This window comes from Hyperolius riggenbachi, chromosome 2 (genome assembly GCF_040937935.1).
Source record: "Hyperolius riggenbachi isolate aHypRig1 chromosome 2, aHypRig1.pri, whole genome shotgun sequence".
Classification (NCBI taxonomy): domain Eukaryota; kingdom Metazoa; phylum Chordata; class Amphibia; order Anura; family Hyperoliidae; genus Hyperolius; species Hyperolius riggenbachi.
In genome coordinates, this window is record NC_090647.1 from 502,478,212 (window position 1) to 502,502,441 (window position 24,230).

Below are 24,230 nucleotides of genomic sequence, written 5' to 3' on the forward strand. Positions count from 1 at the left end.
TCTCCCGTGGGACTCAAAGCGCATAAGCATGGCTCCGACCATCGTGGTACAGAGGAAGAATTTTATAAATCTGGAAATGCCAGGCTAAACAGGTGGCTTTTCAGTCTGGATTTGAATAGCTCCAGGGATGGTGCTGTCTTTACTGGATGTGGTAGGGAGTTCCAAAGAGTAGGGGCAGCATGACAGAAGGCTCTGTCTCCAGAGGTGTGGTGCAGCTTCAGCAAGTCCTTCATGTATCCAGGGCCCAGATTGTGCAGGGATTTGAATGTCAGCAGTCCGGTACGGTAATCAGGTACGGTATATATCTGTATTTTTGGTGATACTGCAGATCACCAATAATCAGACCCTCTCTGTGTTACACCGATCGTTACACCCTCCCACAGTGTGATGTCATCACCAAGGTCCTGACAGCTTGCTGTTTGTGAACCTCATTGCATTGTGGGAAATAACTGCTTTTTCCAACTGCCAAGCAAGCAATGCCTCCCTCTGTGCATAGAACTCTCAGTAATGAACATTCCGTACAGATCACCTGGCTGGACTAAAGATGTCACCACCAGTGATAAATTTCAGAATGTAAATCAAGAAGAGGAAAGATTTTAGAATGGACAAACATTTACTTAATAATATATAAATTAATATTTTACAAAATAAGCAATTTTATTCATTATGTTATTTTCACTACAGTTCCTCTTTAACAGTTCTCTTGCTGAGTTCCCAGATCTGTATAACTGGTGCACGTTGTAAAATGTTTTGATCAGTTCCACTTGTGGCCTGACGTTGCCCTTTAAAGGGTTACACTTTTAGAAATGGAGATGTGGACCCGTGGTAAGTCTGGTTCCCATCATCCTCTCTTATGCTATATAGAAACATACATTCAGTCCATACATCAAACCCTCCATGACCTGATGCGGTTCCAGCTCTGTATGCTTTCCGCTTGCTGTAAACCAGATGTATCTCCGCTCCCTCTCCGACAAGACTTCACAAACGGCTTGGAACCGTTTCTGACCCAGAACAGAATGAAGAGTACGTTTTACACATGTGTACATGTTTAGTGATGCACAGAGTGAGATTCTGGCTCATCTCCTCAGCCTAAAGCCCCAGTCATGTCTGCTTTCACCTAGACAAGTTCAACATGTTGCCTAATCCCACTGTTTTTACAACAGATCCCATTCTGATGCTAAAAGTAATTGCATTTCATTTCAAGCAATGTTTGTGCGACCTGGAGGTACGAGCTTTGTGTCAGTAAGAATGCCTGCAGGGATCTCTTTCCAAGCGAAACCTGCAAATGAGTTTCGTCTTGATGGGTGCATTCCTCAGTGTGGCCTTCTAGGGAAACATTTCATGATTAAAATATATCTCTATCACTGAGAGAGATCGGTATAGCTCCCCATGTGACAGGGCTGAAACCCAACGCTAATTATTATTTATATACAGTAGCGTCGACGTCTTCCACAGCGATTTACCAAGTCGAATGTAGTCATTTCACTAATTGTCCCTCAGAGGAACTCTACCATACCTCTATCCAGACTCAGAGCCGGATTTATAACTCAGAGGCCTGTAGGCACAGGCGTTCTGGCATCCTAAGCTCCGCCCCTCAACACAGGCCACACCCCAAGTAAAAATATTCTGAACTGTAATTCCTGCCTTATGTCACTAACTGTCCTTAGAATCTTACACTCTAATCACTGTCTCATGCCATCCTTAGTAACAAGAGACGAGGATTAAAGGACAACCGAGGTGAAAAGAAACTAATGAAATAAACAATTGTATCTATCCTCCTTCTCCTAAAAATGAATTTTTAAGATATGCCACAGTTTTATTTTATATTTAAGTCTACTTTTTAAGTTTTTACTGTTTTATTGTTTTTGCTCAATGACACATTCATTGAAGTATGCCAGAGCTAAAATCTATGAACTATTGAACCTTTTTATCTCTTTCCTGCTCTCAGAAGCCATTTTCTGCTAGGAAAGTGTTTAATAGTTGTAATTTCTTATCAGTGAGGGTCACACTGTTGTCTGACCCATTCCTGAACTGACACTTACATACCTGATATTTAACTCTTTCAGGCATAGAAAGAAAAAAAGGAACACAGCCTAGTTATTTGTGTGCTAGGCACTGTACATACCCATGTCTATTTTATCATGTCACATGTCACCTCTGGTATCTTTTAAGGTGTAAGTACTTGAGGTCAGTGATATGAGGCAGGATTAGACTATAAGATCCTGAGGTCAGAGTGATCTGATGGGGGGGGGGGGGGGGGGGAGGGGGCAGCCTCTCCCACATAAGGCGCCCGTAGGCATGTGCCTACAGGGCCTTATGGAAAATCTGGCCCTGCCTCTACCAATCGAATCCCTATCAAACACAAGCGAACATACAAACTCCTTGCAGATAGTACCCTGGCTGAGTTTCAAACCAGGGATAGCACTGCAAGGCAAGCATGCTATCCACTATGCCACCATGCTGCTGAGCAATTGCAAGTTGTTATTATATCTTGCATAAAACTTGTTTATAGAGACTATTTTGCATAGGCTTCTTTTTTAACCATCTTATTTTCTGTGGGTGCCTCCTCCATTGAATTCCGGTCTGTGGCTATCTGGTCACATGGAAGTGCTCCGGAAAGCATGGAAGTGCTCCGGAAAGCAGACTCAAAATACTGTCTGAATTAAACAAATACATTTATTATTGGTACCCCAAAAGATGCAACGCGTTTCGCAGGCACAGCCCGCTTCATCAGGCAATAAGATAGGGGACAAACAGTAGGTCGTCAGTAGCACGAATAGCGCCTCTGTCTATGAGAAAAGGACAACGCTAACACGAACAGATCAGCTACTCATTTATGTAATTCTGACAACTTTGTGTTCCATTTGCTGTTAACACCTGTCTGGTTTTAAGTTTTGCTCAAAAGGCGGATTTAAATATCTGTTTGGCAGAACTAAGCTTGTAAACATAAATGAATAGAATGCTGTACATTACTCTTAAGAGTACAATGACGCATGTAAGACTTTGACTGTTTCATTGATTATACTTAATCACATGGGGCCAGCTTATAAAGATCTGGTTGATTCAAGTGAGAACAGCATCCACCTTTTTTTTATTTAATTAGTCCTTTGTTTTATGAGAGATCATTCCATGACCTTTTATGGGGCAATGGCCACTGTCTCCTAAGGTAGGGCAACTCAATAGGTTATATTGCACTTGATGGTTGCAAGTATTGTCTCATTAAGCTCATTAAGGTGGAATGTGATCCATTGTTCACTGCTCCCTACTGATCAAAGCACCCCAGGCACACAGTACAGCACATGCACATAAAGCACTAAACACCAAGTTGAATTCCTGAAGGTGAGGCACTCATGACCTTTAGCCTTAGCAGTCCAGCACTATTTACTGGTTGATCCGAGGAAGCAGGGCAATGCCATGAAACATGTTACCTATTACTACACATGCTGGGCCGTGCTCTTGCGGGTGCAGCACGCTCATGCTTGAAGAGGAACATAGCCCAGATCTTCTAGACCCTAGGTCAGGGGTCAGGAACCTTTTTGGCTGAGCGAGCCATAAACGCCTCACATTTTAAAATGTATTTCTGTGAGAGCCGTACAATATGTTTCAAACTGGCACAGTGCGCATGCGCAGCAGAGGGCTCACGTCCCTGTTGCCATGGTGAGGTGTATACAGTTGATCCGCCGGGCAGCGGAAGTGTCAGACACGTCTTCAGCTTCTCTTGGGTTTCAGTAACATCAGCAATTTCCCTGAGAGCCAGACAGGAGAAATACCGACTAACAGCTTGTACAATTAGCTAGCTGACTTGGGGGTTGATCCACTTTGTAGGACAAGATCCCTGCACTTTGATTGGCCCAATAGGCTGCCTGTCACTTGACAGGCAGCCTATTGGGCCAAAGTGCGAAGATCTCATCCTACAAAGTCACTGGACCTGACAGGGTCCAGAGTGGGACAATTAGAGCAGCCGTTCGTTTTGGGGTATCGCGAGTAAGTTAGTAGCGCATGCTACAGCAGTCTCATAAGCCTACTTTGAAAATTTTATTTGTGATGCTACATTAAACTACTGCTTGAGCAGTGTAGCTTAGTAAATCAACCCCTACTGATTTGTATGTGAGCCAGAGGTAGCCATCAAAAGAGCCTCATCTGGCTCCCGAGCCATAGCTTCCCTACCCCTGCCCTACAGGGTATCGGTGAGCGTGGGGGTGGAGGACCAGAGAAGCCTCTACAGGATCCAGAGGCATCACTCTTCTTAGGTATTTCCTTTTCGATACAAGCCTCGGGTTCACTTTAACAGGACAGAAGGAAAACAGAGAAATGCACCCTGTATGTATTTACAGAGTTAGCCTGTTTCTAATCACAAGTTATTATTTGATCTCTCCCCTGTGTCACCTGACTGCTAAGAGAGATAAGCTCATTTGAAAGCACAGGATGCTAACAATACGTCTGCTTCCATGAATGCAGGAAGTAGAAACAGTGCAGATTTATTGCAGGATTTGTATCGGCTGTAACAAAAAAAATGTTTTTCTTTGAAAGTTATTATGCTGTTGCTTATCTTTTATAGCAGAGAGGAAGTTCTGAGTTCAGTTCCGCTTTAAGTATTTTAGATTATTTTGGGCATTCCAGCTGCTTCAGTTTCTTTATCATTACACCTCTGTTAGGGAGGTTATTTTTTAGTTTTCTGTACCTTAATAAATTTAGTGAAATGTATTGATAAGGTGTGATGTGAGAAAATCAGTTAGGAGAATACTAAGGAGAACATGGGAATTGAATAAGTGCTGTTTTTTTGTGTGTTACTTTTCTTTCTGTTGCTGGCAAAACTGCTCACATCATCCAGGAACCTTCTCTCTCAAGTTGTCCTCTAAGGCAGGGCTTTTTAACCTTTTCACTAATTGTACCACTTGTATCGCCTGAAAAATGTCAAGTACCACCACTGTGCCTGTGCAGTAGATCTGACCCTATCGGGCTCGGCTGTTTCTGCTGGAGCCCAATCGGATAGCCGCTGCTGCGCACGTCATGTCAACAAGGAGATCCTTGGGGGCCCCAGCGCTGGATCCCCTCTACTGAGGAGGAAGGGGGAAGCCTATTTAAGATCCAGAGGGAAGTACCACCCAGGGGCAGTTTTTTCATACAGGTAGACTTTAATAAAAAGGGGGGCATATGGGAGAGAAATTGCAGGAGGCATTGGTGGGAACAAGGACTAAAATTAGATTGCTTGCCTACAGATTGCCAATATAGGTAGCCTTTCCAGTTCCTCGATCCCTTCCCTTCTTCAGTATAAGTAGCCTCTCCCCACCACCAGATACCTGGGCAGTGATTCACCACAAAGTTCAGTTCCCCCTTACTTACTCCTTGCTGTGCTGTCCTGCGGAATAGTTCAGAGCTCAGATCAGTAGGAACCCGGCCGCAGTGAAGAGATAACCGGGCGAATGGTGCTGTGACGACACGAAGTAAGCAGTGAAGTCACTTCCTGTGTTTGAAGTTTACCCGCCATCACTGTGCACCATTCACCTGGCTGTCTCCTCACTGCTGATCTGAGGTTTGAATTATGTTGCAGGGCAGCACAGTGAGGAGAGAGCAAGGGGTAGTCAAACTTTGTGGAGACAGGACGGGACCAGGACAAGCAGCAGGCAGGCAGGCAATTAAGTGGCAGTCAAACTTGGAGTGTACCACCTGGCCAACAGCAAATTATCACTGGTGGTACGCATACTACCGGTTGAAAAGCCCTGCTCTAAAGCTGGCCACTAACGGTCCAATTTCTAGCAAAAAATCGTTTTGGGGGGCAGGAGGGGTCGCAGCATAATAGGAGAGTGTGGCAGATCGGTTGGGGGGGGGAATTCCCCTCCCTCACCTCGGGCTCTCCTCTCAGCGCTCCCCCTCCTGCAATCATTGGTGGTGTTTGTGGCAGCAGCGGCGGTGGCGGCAGGATGACTCATTACCTCCTTCTCGCCGGAGCTCTTCCGTTCTCGAAGTTCAATTTCCTGTTTACACAGGAAGTTGAATGAAGCACTTAAAGAACGGAAGTCCTCCGGCGAGAAGGAGGTAATGTATTTATCCTGCCGCCACCGCCGCTGCTGCCACAAACACCACCAATGATTGCAGGAGGGGGAGCGCTGAGAGGAGAGCCCGAGGTGAGGGGGGGGGGGATTTCCCCCCTCCCCACCGATCTGCCACACTCTCCTCTTATGCTGCGACCCCTCCTGCCCCCCAAAAGTCCCTGAGGGGGGCCCGGGACCCCCCCGCGTCGGCAGGGGTCGCATCCCCTATTGTTACGCCAGTGAATACATCGTTCACTACACCATCAACGAACCAATCTTTGCTTCCTATCTATCACAACCAACAAGAAAATCCAAATTTTGGTTAGACGAAAAGTCATTCGGACGACATTTTTTTCACTCGTTCATAATCAATTGTGTCCACCAATGGAGATTATTTACAACCAATCCGATCAGAATTTCTGATTGCTCTAACGATTTTTCGCTAGAAATTGGACCGTTAGTGGCCACCTTAAGGGACAGTAAGTGACATATCTGCATACTTAATAAAGTACTGCAGATGATATCAACGCTCTATAAATACACAATAATGATAATAACAAAATCGCTCTCTGCTTTGCCTGAAACTACTATTAACGTTTGGCTTTGTTGGGTTATCCACTTAAATGATTAGTAAAACACATGTTAAAATACTGCAGACTTGGATTTGGGAAAGCAGAAGCAGAAAAAGCAAAGTGTCACATCCAGGCTGTCTGTCACTTCTGCACTCACATGCTAATTATAGAGGTGCAATATCATGGATTTCAAGTGCCTCTGTGCAGCCTTTGTGTTGGCAGCTTCCACAGTGACATTTTAGCTGGCTGCTCTCTACATCCCATCACAAAAGGATGCTAGAATGTTCTCCTTCCTCCAAGGAAGACCCTTGATATGGACTGCCTGGTGCTTCATAATTGGACAAGACATGAGGGAATAATAGGCAACGTGCATAATGGCCAGCTACAGAGGCATCTGAAATGTGGGAAAAGGCTGTTATTTGGTCCAAGCAGTGGTGCCATGCAGATTCTGTGTGGGCAGCCCTGCTAGTCAGACCAGGATTCTGGGTGCTCCATCAAATGCAGGCATGCTGACTGGACTGTGCAAAGAAGCAGTGCTCTGATCAAGATACAGTACATTTAACCACTTAAGGACCGGGCTGTGTTTGGTTGATCTGTGCTGCGTGGGCTCTCCAGCCCGCAGCACAGATCGTGGTTTAGGCAGGGCGAACAGACTTCCCCCCATTTTTTCCCCACTGGGAATGGGGGATGACCTGCTGGGGGGGAGAGGAGTCTGATCGCCGCCGCTCCATGTGGCCGAGCGGGGGAGCTCCTCAAAGCCCCCCTCCGCAGCGTTATTGCATGCTCCCTCCCCTTACCTTCCTCTTCCTCCGGATCTGGGCGGCACAGGACGGCGATCCGTCTTGTACCGCCTCCAATCAGAGGCCGGGGATTGCCGATCTTCTTTACGCCGCTGCTGCGCAGCAGCGCCGTATTGATGTAAACAGCGGGGATTTCTTCCCCGCGTGTTTACAATTAGCCCACGAGCCGCGATCGGAGGCTCGCAGGCTATTTACGGAGACACCCTCCGTGAACTGACATGGAAGAGCGGCCGTTTCCATGTAAAACCACAAACGACCAGCCGCCGCCTATCGGTGTTAGCTGGTCTTTAAGTGTACTCTTCTCCTTTCTGACTCAAAGTGCCAGAGCAGCAGCCACTAGGACACGCTCTATAGGCAGTGGTGGTGTTAGGGAGTCTTGCCCAAGGTCTCCTACTGAATAGGTTTTGGCTTACTGAACAGGAAGAGACAAGATTCAAAGCCTGGTCTCCTGTGTCAGAAGCCAAGTCCTTTACCAGTACACTATCCAGCCACTGGATAGTGCTATTTGAGCTGTGCCCTTCTGAGGGTGTCAGGCTACATTCACAATGAGGCAATGCGTTGGAAAATATAATAACAATGCAAGTATATCCTAATGGTGCCTTCACATCAATGCATTAGCAGTGCTGTGGGATCCGTTGGCATAAAGTGGTGCATGCATTGTGGTACTACCAGGGCTGTAGAGTCGGTACAAAAATCATCCGACTCCCACTCCTCAGTTTATGATACCACCGACTCCAGGTACCAAAAATTGCTCTGACTCCTACTGTATACTCCGACTCCAGATCCCTGGGTTACTTAAGGTGCGCATTAACAGTTGCAATGAAGCATACTTTCTATGTATCGTAGAAAGTATGCTTCATAGTAGGGCAACACAACGACCTACTATGAATGTAGCTTAAAGCTACCTACCCATATTCAGTGGTTGCTCCTAGTCTGACTGTTCACAACTGCAAGTACTGCACTGCCGAGACCCACCCCCCCACCCTCCAAATACTACTTTACAACACTGTGAGGGCCCTTTTCCACTACAGCGTTTGCGATTGCTTAATCGCAAAACCGCAAACCGCTAGTGATTTGTCAAATCGCTACAGTTTGCTTTTAGCATAGGAATCGCGGTAGGTCATTTCCACTACCGCGATTCGTTTTTGACCGGATCGCGATCGCGCGGCGGAGCGATTATTGCCGCGATTTTGCTATGCAGTGCATAGCATAGCAAAATCGCGGCCGCGAACGTCGGGGAATCGCCGGTAATTGCGATTCAGCAATCGCTAGCGTTCAGCGTGAACGCTAGCGATTGCTAGTGGAAAAGGGCCCTTACTGCTGATGCCCTAGCACTGCCGCTTCTATGTTGGAAGTATAGAGGCAATGATTAACTCTTTAAATGCTTCACATAGTAGTAATTATTACAACTGCCTCCTACTGAACCAACACCAGGTTGCAGCTCTCTCCAACCACAACAAATTCAGTGGCATATTTTGGAGTACACTATTAAAGTTTTTGTTGCTAAAATTCGTGTTGACTTCCATGAGGAGGTGAGTAACAATTCCACAACTTTTTATTCATTTTAACATTGTTTTACCCTGATTGGCGCCTCTGTTTCATTGTGATAACAAATTCAGAGGCGTTCCCGCCTTATGTAGAGCACAGCACCATATGTGATCACATCAGAGCAGGATTATCCACAGGGTAACCTAAGCATGTGCCTGCGGCCTAGTGGGTGTAAAAGCACTTAAGCCACGCCCCTGCCACACCCCTGACCACGACCCATCACAACCCTAGTCACGCATACCATAAAGATTTCATAAGATAAATATGTTTTATCATTCAAACCACACTGGTCCTTTCTATCCTGGTTCATTTTCCTTCATAGTAACATTTTAAAATTAGTCATATATCAATTTAAAGGATGGGAATAAAGCTTAGAGTCAATCAAACACATTTTATAGTAGAGAAATATATATATTTACATAGAAAGACTAGAGACAAATGAGGAGGACAGAAGGACAGGGCTCCCAAAGAGGGACTGTCCCTCCAAAAGAGGGACAGTTGGGAGCTATGGAAAAGGGCCCATCTGCCACCTTCTCTGACCCCTCTCCACCTCAGATTACCAAAAGGACCATAACTTGGAATGGTTCACAACCAAGCCACGGCTCTGAATCCATATGTGCATGTTAAACAATACATGTATAAGTCTGCTTTGGTACGTATGAGAATACCACCTGGTAATGATGTTGCACAGGTTGTTAGGCAGACGCACATCAGTGTGGCCTGTCGCAGTATCCCTGTGTAATCATCCTACCTATTAGGGAACAAGCCACTTACTGCAGCCACACTATTTACATTCATTATTTTCTCAGAGCTGCCGAGTCACAACCATTAACCAGAACACCCTGTTGTTAAAGTGTCTGTTGACCTGAATGAAACATAAATGTAAAGCCAGCAGCATTTCCCTGCTCTTATATATGTTTAATAGGAGCCGCACTTAGCCGGCCACAGCCTCGCGCTTCGGCCCACGTCACGGCTATAAAGCCGTCACACAGCCAGCGGTAGATATTTGTAGACAGGGGCCTATAAAAATACAGCCTGCCTACAATTAGCCGGTAAATTACACCGCCGCTCACCAGCCGCGCTGCTTACAAAAATAAGAAGAAAAGAAACAAGTGGTTGGAATGAGAGGGCAAGAGATGCTTTATTTACCAACCTAAATGACAACCACATGGATGTACTCTGTATATTATGGCCCTGTCTGATGTTATACTTTCAACTGCCACCGTAAAGTTGGCCCTTTGAGGACTGTAAAAATGGAAGATTTGTTTCTGGCCTCTCTGATGTCACTACATCACAAATGCTAAAGTAATCCGTTTAAAGCGAACCAAGCATAATTTTTTTCTGCCGTTTCTCCTGGTTTCTACTAGCTATAGGAGCTGCCATGTCCCCCCCCCCTTATTTATCCTGGGGAAGGTGGGAATATAGCAACTGTGACTTCTCTAAACTCTTTGAAGAACAGTGTCCTATTCCCCCTCCTGCTGATGAAAGCTATTGTTTTGTTTGCTCCATGATAATGTGTGCAATAAAATAATTACATCAGTCCTTATCTGCCTGAAATTTCTGCAGTCCGGCCCAGAGGTAGGGTAATAAAACCCTCTGCTAAACTTTTAAATGTAAAAAGAAAAGGTAAAATGTAAGGTTTTCTTTTATTAATGAGCCACATTGTTAGCTTGCATTTTTAATATGCTAGTGAGATGCCCTGGGTGCTAAAAATGGTGCTCAGTTCCCTATAACCCCACCCACCTGGCTGATCAATAAATGTCTGATTGATTTCAGATTTCAAGTTTGTCGTGTCGCTTGATCTTTACCAAGCTGACAGCATGAAAATGGATGAAGGAGAAGAATTTTGTAATATTATTATTATTATTATTTATTGTATTTATAAAGCGCCAACATATTACGCAGCGCTGGACAATAAATATATACAATGATACAAGGATGTAGGGTTATACACATAGAACAAAGTTATACATACAAATTGTACAAAATACATGATCATGCAATATGGGCTGGTTAGGTAGGCCCAGTAATACAAGTACAGGCTGTCATAGGACAGGAGCACATGATCCTGTAGATTACACTAGGGAGTGGAGGACCCTGCCAGAGGCTTACAATCTACTCTTTCTCCTGTAGAATAGAGAGAATAAGTTAGATGTTAATTTTCAGAGTTGTGGATAATGTGTTGCCTATTGCATATAGTTTGGAAATCTGATACAGTAGCTGATGATTTTGACCGCTTATTTACAAACTGCAATTTGCAATTAATACTGATATATCCACATAGCCCAGTGATCTGCAAACTTGGCTCACCAGCTGTTAAGGAACTACAAGTCCCACAATGCAATGCGGGAGTCTGACAGCCACAGTCATGATTCATAAAGGCAAATGCATTGTGGGACTTGTAGTTCCTTAACAGCCGGAGAGCCAAGTTTGCAGATCTCTGACATAGCCTAAGGTTATTAGCCTACCTTGCAACAGAGAGCTGGTCAAAATAAAGAGGAACACTGAAGTGCTATTGACCTATGTATGGCTGGCTTTAGGGCCATACTGGTTCATCTTAATACAAGTATTAACAGTAACTACAAATCATGCCTCCCCCAGCAAGACTTTGATGGGCCCCCAAATGTTCACACCCTGTCCCTTGCCTACCCCTATTGACCCTCACAGTGTGGGAGGTCACCTTGCAAGGGTCATAAAACAAGTGTGGTCATCAAAATCTTCACACCCATAACAAGTGTCACCACAAAACACCTGACCTGAAGGATGAACCTCTTTATCGGAGGAGGTGAAGTAATGGTTGGGGCTCCCTTACAACTCTGGTCCCCCCTGCGGTTGCCGTGGCTGCTCCCCTGTAGTTTCGCACCTGCTAGTATAGGCATAGCAAATAAACAGCTTCTGCTGCTAATCAGATGTTGGGGGTACTAGAACTGCTTTTGTGTATCATTATTGTCAAACATTGCTGTTGCTAATGTAGTCTTTTGGCCAAGACTCAGAACAGCTGAATCATCCAGAATTGGCCAGTGTGGCGCGTATGAATGGAAGAACATAATGAGAATGCTGAAGGCTTGCTGGGCATTTTTAAAGCAAATGGACAATTGCTTTCATTACGACATTTCTGCCTCTGTTTACCCTTCCGCTCCGCATGTGGCAAATAGAACATATGGCAGACTGAGAAGCCGATACGATACTTTTCTGGAGATCTGTAAATTGTCCAGTGTTCTCCCCATCATTTTTTTCCAGCTGGGTGGCACGAAAAAGTACCTGGGTGGGGCATGATGGGGGAATTCAGGGCTGGCGCTACTCATAGGAGGAGGATGAAGGGATGAGCTGATGTCAGACGGGTGCTCAACAAAATCAGCCGGGTCCAGCACCCGGCTAAAACGGCCTGGGGAGAAAGGTAAGGGGGAAGAGGTGCCCAGATAAGATAAAATACGTTAAAACCAAATAAAATAGAAAAAAGTGAGGTTGCTAACCTCAATGAAGACAAATTTATTTATTAGATGATTTTTTTTATTTATTATAAAGCACTGTGTCGGTGCTTTATAATAAAAATTAATCTAATACATTTCATGACCAGATGAACTGATCGCCACATTTATAAGGGATTGCGACTTTCAATGATCGCCTTCATTGGTAGTGATTATTGACCATAAAGTGAATATTTCTCATATTTATAAATTATCTGCTAATGCCAAAGTCTTGAATGGAGGAAAGGGGAGCTTGTTTTGAAAGTGGTGATCTCTGGCTACAATGTGCAGGTCAATAGCTTGCAAATCGTAACTTTTTATGTTGTTGGTAAACAGCCCATTCAATTGAATAGCGTTTTGAATATTCACATTATGTTAATTACTAAAGCTGCTCTGAATCATCCTTTGGCCCTGTCTTGAGCCATGTTGTCTTTTGGGAAAAGAGGCGTGGCCTGTCCTGCTGCTCAACTGCATCTCTGGTAGGGGTCAGTGAAGGGGGGAGGTGGCATAGAACCCTGAGGTAGGGGAGTTGGACAGTAGGCAGGGCCAGAGCTACCATAGGAAAAAATGGGCAATTGCCCCAGGGCCCCAGAGCCTGTAGGGGCCCCCAAGTTGTCCCTCCCCATCTTAACTGTTGCTCCCCAGGGACTCTGTAGAGTCTGTTAAGTTGGGAGGTGATTGGGGGAGGGTCAGCAGCCAGCTCAGGAGCCCAGGAGGGAATTTTGGCTGCAACAAAGGGACTCTAATGACGCTTTTTGGTCAGGGGACCCAAGCTAATTTTGCCCTAGGGCCCAATTGTTACTTGAACCGGCTCTGACAGTAGGATGTAGTAGTCCACAGACAACAACCAACCAGTCATTGAAATACGCAAAGATCCAGTGTGGTCAATGCATGGACAGATTTCCACCCCTAGGACATCTTTCTTTTGGCTATCCTTCCATTTTCACAGCACATGTGACATCCATGTGAACTGGTCCTTTTCTTTCATGTAAAGCTGCTCCATGTGTTGTTCACCATTTGTTGCCTCAGGTTTTAATGTATAGGCTCCACCTCCGTATAGAGCAAACCCTCTTCTATGCCCAAGACCCAGGCCTTTGTAGCCGTTCCACAAATATTGTGCGACAAATGCTTGCAAGCAGGGCTTCTCAAATCCGGATCCGGAGACATCCGGATAGTTCTATCCGGATATCTCCCAGTTACCTGTGTGGGGTGGGCGGGGGTCAATCTTACCTGTCTGACGTCTTCTTCGGTCCGTCCCTCGGCGCCTCCCACGATGCGGTTCAAGCGACGGTCACGTGATTACAAACACCTCCTCCTTCCGGGTTGATTGTAATCTTGTGACGCACGTGGAGCGCATCGTGGGAGGCGCCGAGGGACGGACAAAGAAGACGTCAGACAGGTAAAATTGATCCCCCCGCCCACCCCGCATAGGTTTACTGGGGGATATCCGGATAGCAACTATCCGGGTATCTCCCGGATCCGGATTTGAGCAGCCCTACTTGCAAGCAACCATCTACATTTCACGCTTTCATCTTCTCTCCCGGCTGGTGTCCTCCACCTACACGCTGGTTACCGTAAATGCTGTAACATGGGGCCATTTGATACAGGCGCTTGGTAACAAGGGTGACAGCAGATGACACCGGAAAGAAGGACAAGTGAGAAATTACACAAATCGATCGAATCATGGATCGGGTGGACATGTTGCTGGCTGCACGATTTCAATAGAATTATTGAATCGGATGGTCGATTGGGCTGTAAAATCTCTAGATGTACGACCACCTTAAAGCAAAACTGAAGTGAGAGTGATATGGGGCTGCCATATTTACTGGCAGCCCTGCTGATCTATTTGGCTGCAGTAGGGTCTGAATCACATCAGAAACAAGCATGCAGATAATCTTGTCAGATCTGACAATGTTTTAAAAGCGCTAGTGTAATGTAAAGTATATGGCAGTGATCCCACTTCTGCGATTGCCGGAGATTCGTAATAAACGTAAACGTGGTGCATGAAGCTTTTTTTTTGAGATTTTTGAGCGATTGCAATGCACAAAAAGCGCTTATTGCGATTGCTTTAAAAACTGCAAAAATGTACAGCAAAAAATACGTGTTTACAACAACAATAGCGTTTTGTGATGCAGCCTCCATATCCTTCTCTCGCTACAGTTGTCCTTTAAGTATCTAGAAAGTTAGCTAACGCAGAAAATAATCTATACTGCATAATCTTCATATGTTAAATAATTGTATTTTTTCATGACGGACTAGTTATGCAAGTAAACTAATTATAGCGTCCCTTTAGCTTTTTACCCTAACTTGAGAATATGCAGTCAGTGCATTATTTATTAGTAGCTATTCCTGACTGCCCCCCACAGGTGAGGCGTGTAATATCTGTGTACATTCCTGAGCGGCCAGGCATTAGGGACAGGGACTGACCATTGCGCTGTCTGTCTGCTGGCCTCTCCGCCTCCCCGCGGAATAAAGAGGTGACTCAGTAGTGTTGGGAGGCAGCCGAAGCTTTGCTTTTGGCTGGCTGCAGAGGAGAGGAGGGGGCAGATCTGTGCGGAGATCACATCTGTTCCCCGCCGCCTGTGATGGCATTACATTACTTGCACATGGGGAGTGAATGAGGCTCTATAGACACCTCTGTCCTGCCTCCCTCTCTCCTGCCTGTGCATTCATTGCTTTGACTCCAGGCGGCCGGGATCATGTGCATGTAGTGCAGCCACCCACTCTTTCTCAGCCTGCTACACTTCATTGATAAAAAGCACACTGAGCAAAGCACGCTACTGGCTGCCTGGACCTGTGCATACTGTGCTGCTGCCTGGACCTGTACATAGTGTGCTGCTAGCTGCCTGGACCTGTGCAGAGTGTGCTGTTAGCTGCCTGGACCTGTGCATAGTGTGCTGCTAGCTGCCTGGACCTGACTGATGGTCATTTCCCCCTGGATTCTGGAGATCTATCAGGTCAGTGGAACTCTCTACCACTGTGAAGGGCTGTTGGGTGAGCCAGGACTTGCAGACTTGTGGAATTCATTCTTCCATACACTGTTGATCCTCTAGAATTATTCACCCATTGATGTGGATTGTCTAGGGTGGACTACCGAAATGATCTTGTACTGCATGTGGACCTTCTAGAACTGTCAGGGTTGTGTGTATCCACTAGATTGCTCATTGCTGTGGATCTTCTAGGGGTGCATACCAAGGAGGTCGCTCAGTTACTTCTACTGTTTAGTCCTGTCACTGCTTTGCCCCCAGTAGGTGTCTCTTTGCTCAGTACCCACTACAGCTCTCATTGCTGTGGACCTGCCAGGAACACACACCCACTAGATCACTCAATTATGTGGACTCTATAGATCTGCCAGGGGTGTATTCCTAATTGTAGTGGCTGTGCCAGTGCTGGAGCCATCCAAGCTCCCATTGCTGTGTGTTTCATTTCTGTAGGCTGATTAGATCTGTCAAGGCTTAGCATCCACTGGATGTCTCATTACTGTGCATTTACCAGGGCTGTGCACCCATCTGAGCTCACACTGCTGTGCGTTTCTCGGACCTGCTAGAATTTCAGTTGCTGTCTAATCTTACCCAGTGGATCCAGCAGGACTTCTCTCACTTGTGGCTCCTCTCTGTCTCCTCCAGGATGCCGGCTGCAGCTGGGGACGGGCTGAGTGAGTCTCCCCCCAGGTTCCTGCTTGGTGAGAAGGCTCCAGTGCAAGTGGAAGAGTCTTTCCTGCCAACCTGTGTGAGCAACGTGTCCCGGGAGACCCTGCGCAACTTCCAGCACACCAAGAGAGTGGGCAACTACCTGATCGGGAGGAAGCTGGGAGAGGGCTCCTTCGCCAAAGTCCGAGAGGGTCTCCATGTGGTCACCGGAGAGCGGGTAAGTCACTTTCCCCCAGTATTCTATCTCTAGCATATTGTTATCTGGTGATGTACCTTCTATCATGGTCATTTGCTGTTTCATTGCTTTGTTAATATCCAGTTGTAATGATTAAAGTTGTATTGCGGAAAACGAATGACCAACAACGCAGCGTGTAGATCTCGACGGGAAGAAATTTAGCAAACGATGGGTTTAGCCAATCCATCTGTGACAATTCTCGTGTGTTTTAAATGACTGCCATAACAGATCACATTGGTACATAATCGTTCATTGTTTAATAAATGTTCACCATGAAACAATGTGTTAGCGAAGTCTATGGCCCTTGTTGCACATTACGCATTGTTCAACGATCAGATCATTTATCGTATAGCCTGTCAACGCATTGCCTCGTTCATGTCACATAGTTATCGTGAAGGATAGATAATGGAACGATCATTCATTGGCCGATTCACACGATCTGTCTCCCAGCATGCACTTCACTTTATAGTCCATTTATTGCTTGTTCTGACAAAGCTATCAAGACTGCTGCAATACTGAGCAAGCAGCATTGATCAGTGGATCACATTGGGTTTAAGGTGAGAGTAATATGAAGGCTGCCATATTTATTTCCTTTTAAACAATACCCGTTGCTTGGTAGCCCTGATGATCTATTTGGCTGCAGTAGTGTCTAAATCACACCTGAAACAATCATGCAGCTAACCTTGTCAGATCTGACAAAAATGTCAGAAACATCCGATCTGCTGCATGCTTGTTCAAGGTCTATGGCTGAAAGTATTAGAGGCAGAGGATCAGCAGGACTGCCACGCAACTGGCATTGCTTCAAGGGAAATAAATATGGCAGCCTCCATATCACTCTCACCTCAGGTTTACTTTAATTACTTCTCAATTTCCACCTGAAATTGGAACTGGTCGGTGGCCACTGCTCGAAGGCTCCGGCAGAATCCGACAAAAATGTATAAAATTATTTTTTGGTCTGGTCCCTTGAAGAGGATCATGCAATTGTTGATTGACTGGATGGAAATAAGTGAACTTTGTCAATTTCAATCAAAATAAACCGAACAAGGCAGATCTAGATTATAATGCTCTGCGCTGCTAGACATGAGTTTGTGGAAGCTAAAGACTGGACAGCTTTTACCTTAGAAGACTACTATAGATGGTGACAAATGATTTTAGTCTGCCAGAGAGATCAGTGGATGGGTTTTTCATGTTTTTGTAATGTGCCGCTATGGCTGATGGGTAAAGTGAATTCCTTATCATTTTTCAAAGTGCCTTGAAGTTACTGTATGTTACATTCCTATGTGTGCCCTGCTATTGGCTGATGGTATCAGCTGACAATCTTCCCAGCCATTTCTGATGAACAGGTGATTGTCACACCAAGCTATCTGCGATTCAGATGGTGACAGATCCGTCTATTGCATCTGTGGGGATACACACAGCCCAGCATCATGCAGACTGGAACTGAGGAGGACAACTCACATCATTTGTACATGTATGGCTAGAGTTAACTGGAGTCTTTATACTGAACTTTAAAGTGGACCTGAACTCATGCACAGGACACAAGGAAAACACAGATTAAGCTACCTTGTATGCATTTAGAAAGTTTAGCCTACTTCCCCCTCATCTGTGACTAATCACAACTGTAATTTGATCTCTTAGCTGTGTACGCACAGGAGGCAGTCCTGGGCACAGCATCTAATTTGTAAACACAGGATGTTAACCCTATGTCTGCTTCCATGAAAGCAGGAAGCAGACACACTGCAGATTTATTGCAGGATTTCTATCAGCTGCAACACATAAATGTTTTTATGTCAAGGTTATTATGCTGTTGCTTATCTTTTAGAGCAAATAGGAAGTTCTGAGTTCAGGTTCTCTTTAAAGAGAACCTGTACTGAGTAAAATTATTTAAAATAAACACATGAGGTAACTTCAAATGAACATTACATAGTTACCTTGCCATCAGTTCCTCTCAGAAGCTCACCATTTTCTTCTTACAGTGATCCCTTCCAGTTCTGACAACATTTTGTCAGAACTGAAATATATCAGTTGCTGCCAGTTATATATCAGTTGCTGTCAGTTACAGCTGAGAGGAGAACTGATGTGTCCATGTTTCCCTATGGCTCAAGTGGGCAATGTTACAGTTTGAACAGTGTGCTGAACCGGAAGCTGTTATGGGGTAATAGCCATTTTCAAAATGGTGGACGGAGAATTCTATTGATCACAGTGGACAAACAAGACGCAGGAGAGGAAAAATAGATTGAGGAGTAGACTACACAGGAGGCAAGTATGACTTGTGTATGTTTATTTTGACTTTTAATTTTCAGTATAGGTTTTCTTTAAGGGACACAGTTACAGGGTACCCAGTTTAGATACTAAGAACCAAAACTGTCCCCTTAGCTGCTGAAAAGGCACCGCGGTGCATTAGCAGTTCCCAGTGGCACCGTGCCATTACAGTATGATCACATTGCGTTTGCTATGCGATTATATTGTCTGACAGCACGCAAAGTGTCAGTGTGAAAGTAGCCTAACACTCCTCAATACTCCATATAACAGCTACCATATGTAGCATTGGTTGGTTAGTCAGTATGGAAGCAGCTTGTGGCATAGAGAGCTCCCACTTGGGGGTTCGCTGTGTATAAAAAGAACATGCAGCTGCATCTAGAGATATTGTTTCAAGCACCACTGTCTCAAAACATTTTTAAAATACACTTGTACACATACTTATGAGTAGTATATTTCTCTCAGGGCTGGAACCCAATAGAGTGTTTTGTTTTTTTTTTGAGCGTTTAGGGAGCGTGATAAATTGCTAGCGATCTCCCTAAACGCTCCGCCAATGTAAATGTATGGTGCAAATTCCACAGAAGCGATTAGCAAAATCGCAAACGCAGGACATGCAGCATTTTGTTAGCGTTTGTGCTTCAATGTAAAGTATATAATCGCTCATCAAAACCTGCATGGAGCGATTTTGCTAGCGTGTTGAAGTTACTGCACACTGTAACAAAATTAAAATGAATTGAAAGGACCAATCAGACTTTAAACCACTAATCGCTTACACAACTGCTGGCAAATTGATACACTTTTTAAAATCGCTCCCTAAACCGCTCAGGAAATCGCTTACAAACTGCTCAAACAAAACGCTAGCGACTGCGATTAGCGATAGCGTTTTGTAGTGGGTTCCAGGCCTCAGATTAAAATTCAGTGTAAGTTACTGAAGTTACTATTCCTGTCCATTACAGTAGGCAGTAAACATATGACAGATCTGACAGGTTTTGGACTAGTTCATCTCCTCATGGGGCGTTCCCAGTATCTCCTTTATTCTTTATAAAAGCAATCCCTGGAAAGAATCTACACAAAGATGTCTGTCATTTGCGCACTTTTTGTCCGTTGGATTGAGCAACTACCATTCACTAAGTGCTTTTGAAAATAAAGAAAATCCTGAGATTCACCCTTGAGGAGATGGACTAGTCCAAAACCTGATAGATCTGTCAGATTTGTACTGCATACTGTAAATGACAGCATCATAGGAGGAAAGTAATGTATAATTCATTTTATTCTGGGAGAAATATACTTCTTATAAGTATGCATATACATGTATTGTAAATTATATCATTTTATTATATAATTTTTGCGATCGTGGTCCTTTCATTTACCCAGCCGGGGGGTCATGTTTTTAAGAGGTGGGTGTGACTGCTGTTACAGATTTAATTTATAGTTTAATTTACTCTTCGGTGGTCCCTGCTAGCAGAGATGTGCCTGTAGCTCTTTTCCGGCCTCTCAGCACATGCACACCTTGTGACACTTTGTACACCGCACACCTGGCCGAACAATGGCTGTTTAACAATGTGCTGGTGGGCGTATAATTAAGTTCCAGGAACGCAACGCCCTGCACTTCACAAGCCTCTTCTGGCTGAGTCAGAAAACAAGAACACTGGCCTCTATAGTGGGTTCATTCATTGGACCAGGCAGTATCAGATGATGAGTGCTGGTGTGGTACATAGAGGGCCTTGTAGGTAGGTTGTCACCAGAGTCATTTGAAATGCAGGAATTTCATGTTTGATTGCAGCGCACCATCTAATGCAATCCATGAAAGTCACAGCCGGATCATTTTTCTGTTCTGAAGAATGAAGTCAGTGATACCTGTTTTTCGTGATCACGTTTCTGACCCCCCGGCAGTTGCTGGGGTCATGCACAGGCCGCCTCTTCACGCTTTCAAAAGAGTTTTGCTTCGCTGTGAGTTTTATGTAACTACAATTAAATCGCAACTCCGTTCACCGATCTAAAAATATAATCTTGGAAGTAGAAGATCTGAGTGCTTCCTTTATTTTGTGTCAGAGCTATATCAGCAGTTGCAGATATTTTTTATTTTTTTTTTATTTTGAATATTTGTTCTTGTGATCTGGAGCAGTATCACTGACGGAGTTGTATGAAGCATAAATAAAACAAAATAACAGATACTCACCTAAGGTGAGGGAAGGCTGTGGGTCCTATAGAGCCTTACCATTCTTCCAACGGTCCCCGCATTCCATCGCTGGATCCACTGTTAGCAGTCTCCGACCGATGTGTCAGACTGCGAGCCACTCTGTACTGCGCATACGTGAGTATGCAAGAACAGAAGTTGTACAAACAGCCATCCCATCTTCTCTCGTTTTATCTGTGTATATCTTTGGGATGTCGTTCAAGTTTGAGGTTAAAGTTACTCTTTGAAAATAAGTTTCTAAAGTAGCCAATACCCCCTTTTCCACGATCATTCTTTAAAGGGACACTGTAGGGGGGTCAGAGGAAAATGAGTTGAAGTTACCCGGGGCTTCTAATGGTCCCCTGCAGACATCATGTGCCCGCGCAGCCACTCCCCAATGCTACGGTCCCGCCTCTGGTACACTTCTGGAATTTCAGACTTTAAAGTCTGAAAACCACTGCGCCTGCGTTGCCGTGTCCTCACTCCCGCTGATGGCACCAGGAGCGTACTGCGCAGGCCCAGTATGGTCTGTGCCAGCGCCATGCGCTCCTGGTGATATCAGAGTAAGCGAGGACACGGCAACGCAGGCGCAGTGGTTTTCAGACTGTAAAGTCTGAAATTCCGGGAGTGAACTGGAGGCGGGGCCAGAGCATCGGTGAGTGGCTGTGCGGGCGCAGGATGTCTGCAGGGGACCATTAGAAGCCCCGGGTAACTTCAACTCCTTTCCCCCGACCCCCCCCCCCCCCTACAGTATCCCTTTAACTTTTCTTGAACAGATCATTAGGGACATCTGTATGGCTGATATTGTGATGAAACCCCTTCCACAGTGTGATGTCAGAACCATGGCCCTGTGTTTGCTGTCTGTGAACCTCGTTGCATTGTGGGAAATAACGGCTGTTTCCGACTGCCAAGCAACCAGTATTTCCCTTTGCAAAATGTTTTACTGAGAGTTCTATGAACAGACAATACATGGCAGGACTAAAGATGTCACCACCTGCAAAACATTTCAAAATAAAAATCAGGGAGAGGAAAGATTTTACAATGGGCAAACTCTGAGAAAATCATTTATAAATTAATATTGTAAAAAAAAAAAATAAGCAATTTTATTAATTGTTTTCACTACAGTACCTCTTTAAAGAGTTTATATGAAGTTAGGCTTGATAACTATACCAGACAAAAGAAGGAAAATCAGCTTTTCTAGACCTGTGTTTAGGAATCTTAGGACATATGATGTGCTTGCTATGAAGCTTTGTTGGATTGTTTTATAAGTCCTGTCATTCTTCTGGGCCATTATGTAAAGTGATACCCTGTGTGCATCCTGTGCGTCGGCCCCATGGACCTCGCATAGAAGGCTCCAGCGCTTTCAACTTTTCAGTCCTTGATAGCTGTTGAAGTGTTGCAGATTTGCTGGCTGCTGAGCGCACCTCCTTTGTAATCCCTCACCTGGGAGTACTTACACTTTTTACTTCCCTGATCCATCCGATACTGTCTTTAAAGAAAAATGGGATAGTACTTTAATATGGGACATAATTATAAATGCGTACAGGATGAGGGCCAAGAAACAAGAACCAGCGTTTATCGGATTTTACAAGGATATCAACTGTTATGGGGATCTGAATGTTTCCAAAATGCAACAGAATGAAAATATTGAAGCTTATTCAGTATAACAGAGCGGTTAATAAAATCAGACATGTTCACTAAGGTTTCAGCAACCCTTATTGTGGTTTGATATTACTTAGGCAATATGATTTTGGTGAAGCCCAGGGCCTTTTCCATGGTTACTAGGGCTATGTTCACTAGGAGGGCTGTCTGTTGGTCTCATGTGAAAGTTGTCATTCATGGGTGGTTAAGGGTGGCGGTGTGGCAATTGAAAACTGTCATACTCATGCAGTAACATGACTACCATCTGTCATGCAATGGCCCCAACCGTATATGCGTACAACTCTATTCTAGCACAATGACAGCAACTGAGTAATGTTCGATCCTCAACTACTGTGCGTCAACCATTGATATGAACTTACATTTTTGATTTGCAGTGATCTAGACAGTGTAGGAGAATCCAAATGCTCAACACCTACAAGGCAAACGCTCACCATTGCAGGACTGAGCCAGCCAAAGCCCTCATGTGGGACAGTGTGTAGAAGGTTCGACGCAAACGATATTGAGGCTTCTAAAACTGAAACTCTCTTCTTCTAAAAGGTTACAGGCTCAAAAACACATGTTGGGCTCGAATCAACCCTCAGTCAACTATGTTTGTTTGTTTTTTTGTTTTGAGCCCAAGAAGAATGAAGGTTGCTGGTTTTAGGGGCTTCACCAGCGTTGGTTGCAGACCTTCTCCACATTAAACTAGACACTGCCATGGAAGATGCTGGAGCTGTATGAATGCTTAATAACAATACATTAGCAAATCTGATCACAATATGAATAATTCTGTGCACTACACGGGTCTGGGATTGCAGCATAGTAATGACTAGACACTATGCTACCACTCTTGGAACATAGCATTGACTTCCAGGAATCTGGAGATCAAAAACCAGCAGTCACTTGCCACTGGCCAGACAGTTTAATGAACCTCGGAGGTAAACCGTCTTCCTTTTTTCCTTTAGAACCAGAGTTCAACTTCACAGTGACTACTGGAATAGTCCAGTGGAAATTCGACCTCTCTTAAGTGACCATCAAATGTTGTCCTTTCAGAAATATGCCCTTTTGTGTGTTTCTCTCGCCTAGTCTATTTTTACATCTGCATCTCCCAAGGTAACCGAATGTTTCTTCTACAGTGATTCAAGAGCCCTGTTTAAATTAAATTGCTTCTAAAAATAAATTCCTGATACTTGAAGATAATGAGATCATTGAGAATAGACTGGGACGTGTGTCATATGTTCATATGAAATGGTCCGGCCTTCGATTAACCGTTGATGCCAGGTATGGTGCCTCACTGCCCACGTCATAGATGGAGAATGTCCTATTATGGCTCGGTAGAAAAGGCATGTTCAGTGAGGCTTGACATCTTTTATAGAATTCTCGGAATATTGGTAGAACGTCTCCTCAGTGCACTTATTATTGAGAGAGTATGTCATTTTGTTGGTTTCTAAATATAAATTCTTAATGCTAGCCTGTACGAGCTGTATATTTTTCCTCTCCACAAGCAAATTCTATGTGACAAGAGGTTAGCCTGATTGCTGTGGTTTTTTTGTAGAGCACTTAGAAGATCCACCCAAGAATACAGTTTGCCCAGTAAGTTTAATACTGAGATCTCTTCATCACAGAATCTTTCTGTTTCCACCCCTCTAGGAATATTGAGTGTTCCTGTTAACCATGTGGCAGCCTGAATCCAATAATTGCATTCTCAGTCTATAGGGACATTATGCATTACAACAACAGGCCTTGCATTACCTGAGACAGGAACTTGAATAATGGCCATTATCTACACACCAAAATTAGCAACAGACATTAGGATATACAACAGTCTCTACACAACTGTGGAAAATACC

The 24,230-nt window shown here is 44.6% G+C and overlaps 1 protein-coding gene across 3 annotated transcripts in view; it reads left to right on the forward strand.

Annotated features, from left to right (window-relative positions):
• The window catches only part of HUNK (hormonally up-regulated Neu-associated kinase), a 109,658-nt gene that overhangs the window by 28,431 nt on the left and 56,997 nt on the right, over positions 1 to 24,230 (forward strand). Inside the window, exons 1-2 of one of the 3 annotated variants that reach the window (XM_068270485.1) lie at positions 14,944 to 15,376; positions 16,046 to 16,286. In XM_068270485.1, the coding sequence (XP_068126586.1) occupies positions 16,047 to 16,286 (240 nt within the window). In that variant the 5' untranslated portion in view covers positions 14,944 to 15,376; position 16,046. The other 2 variants (XM_068270486.1, XM_068270484.1) reach the window with 2 other exon arrangements.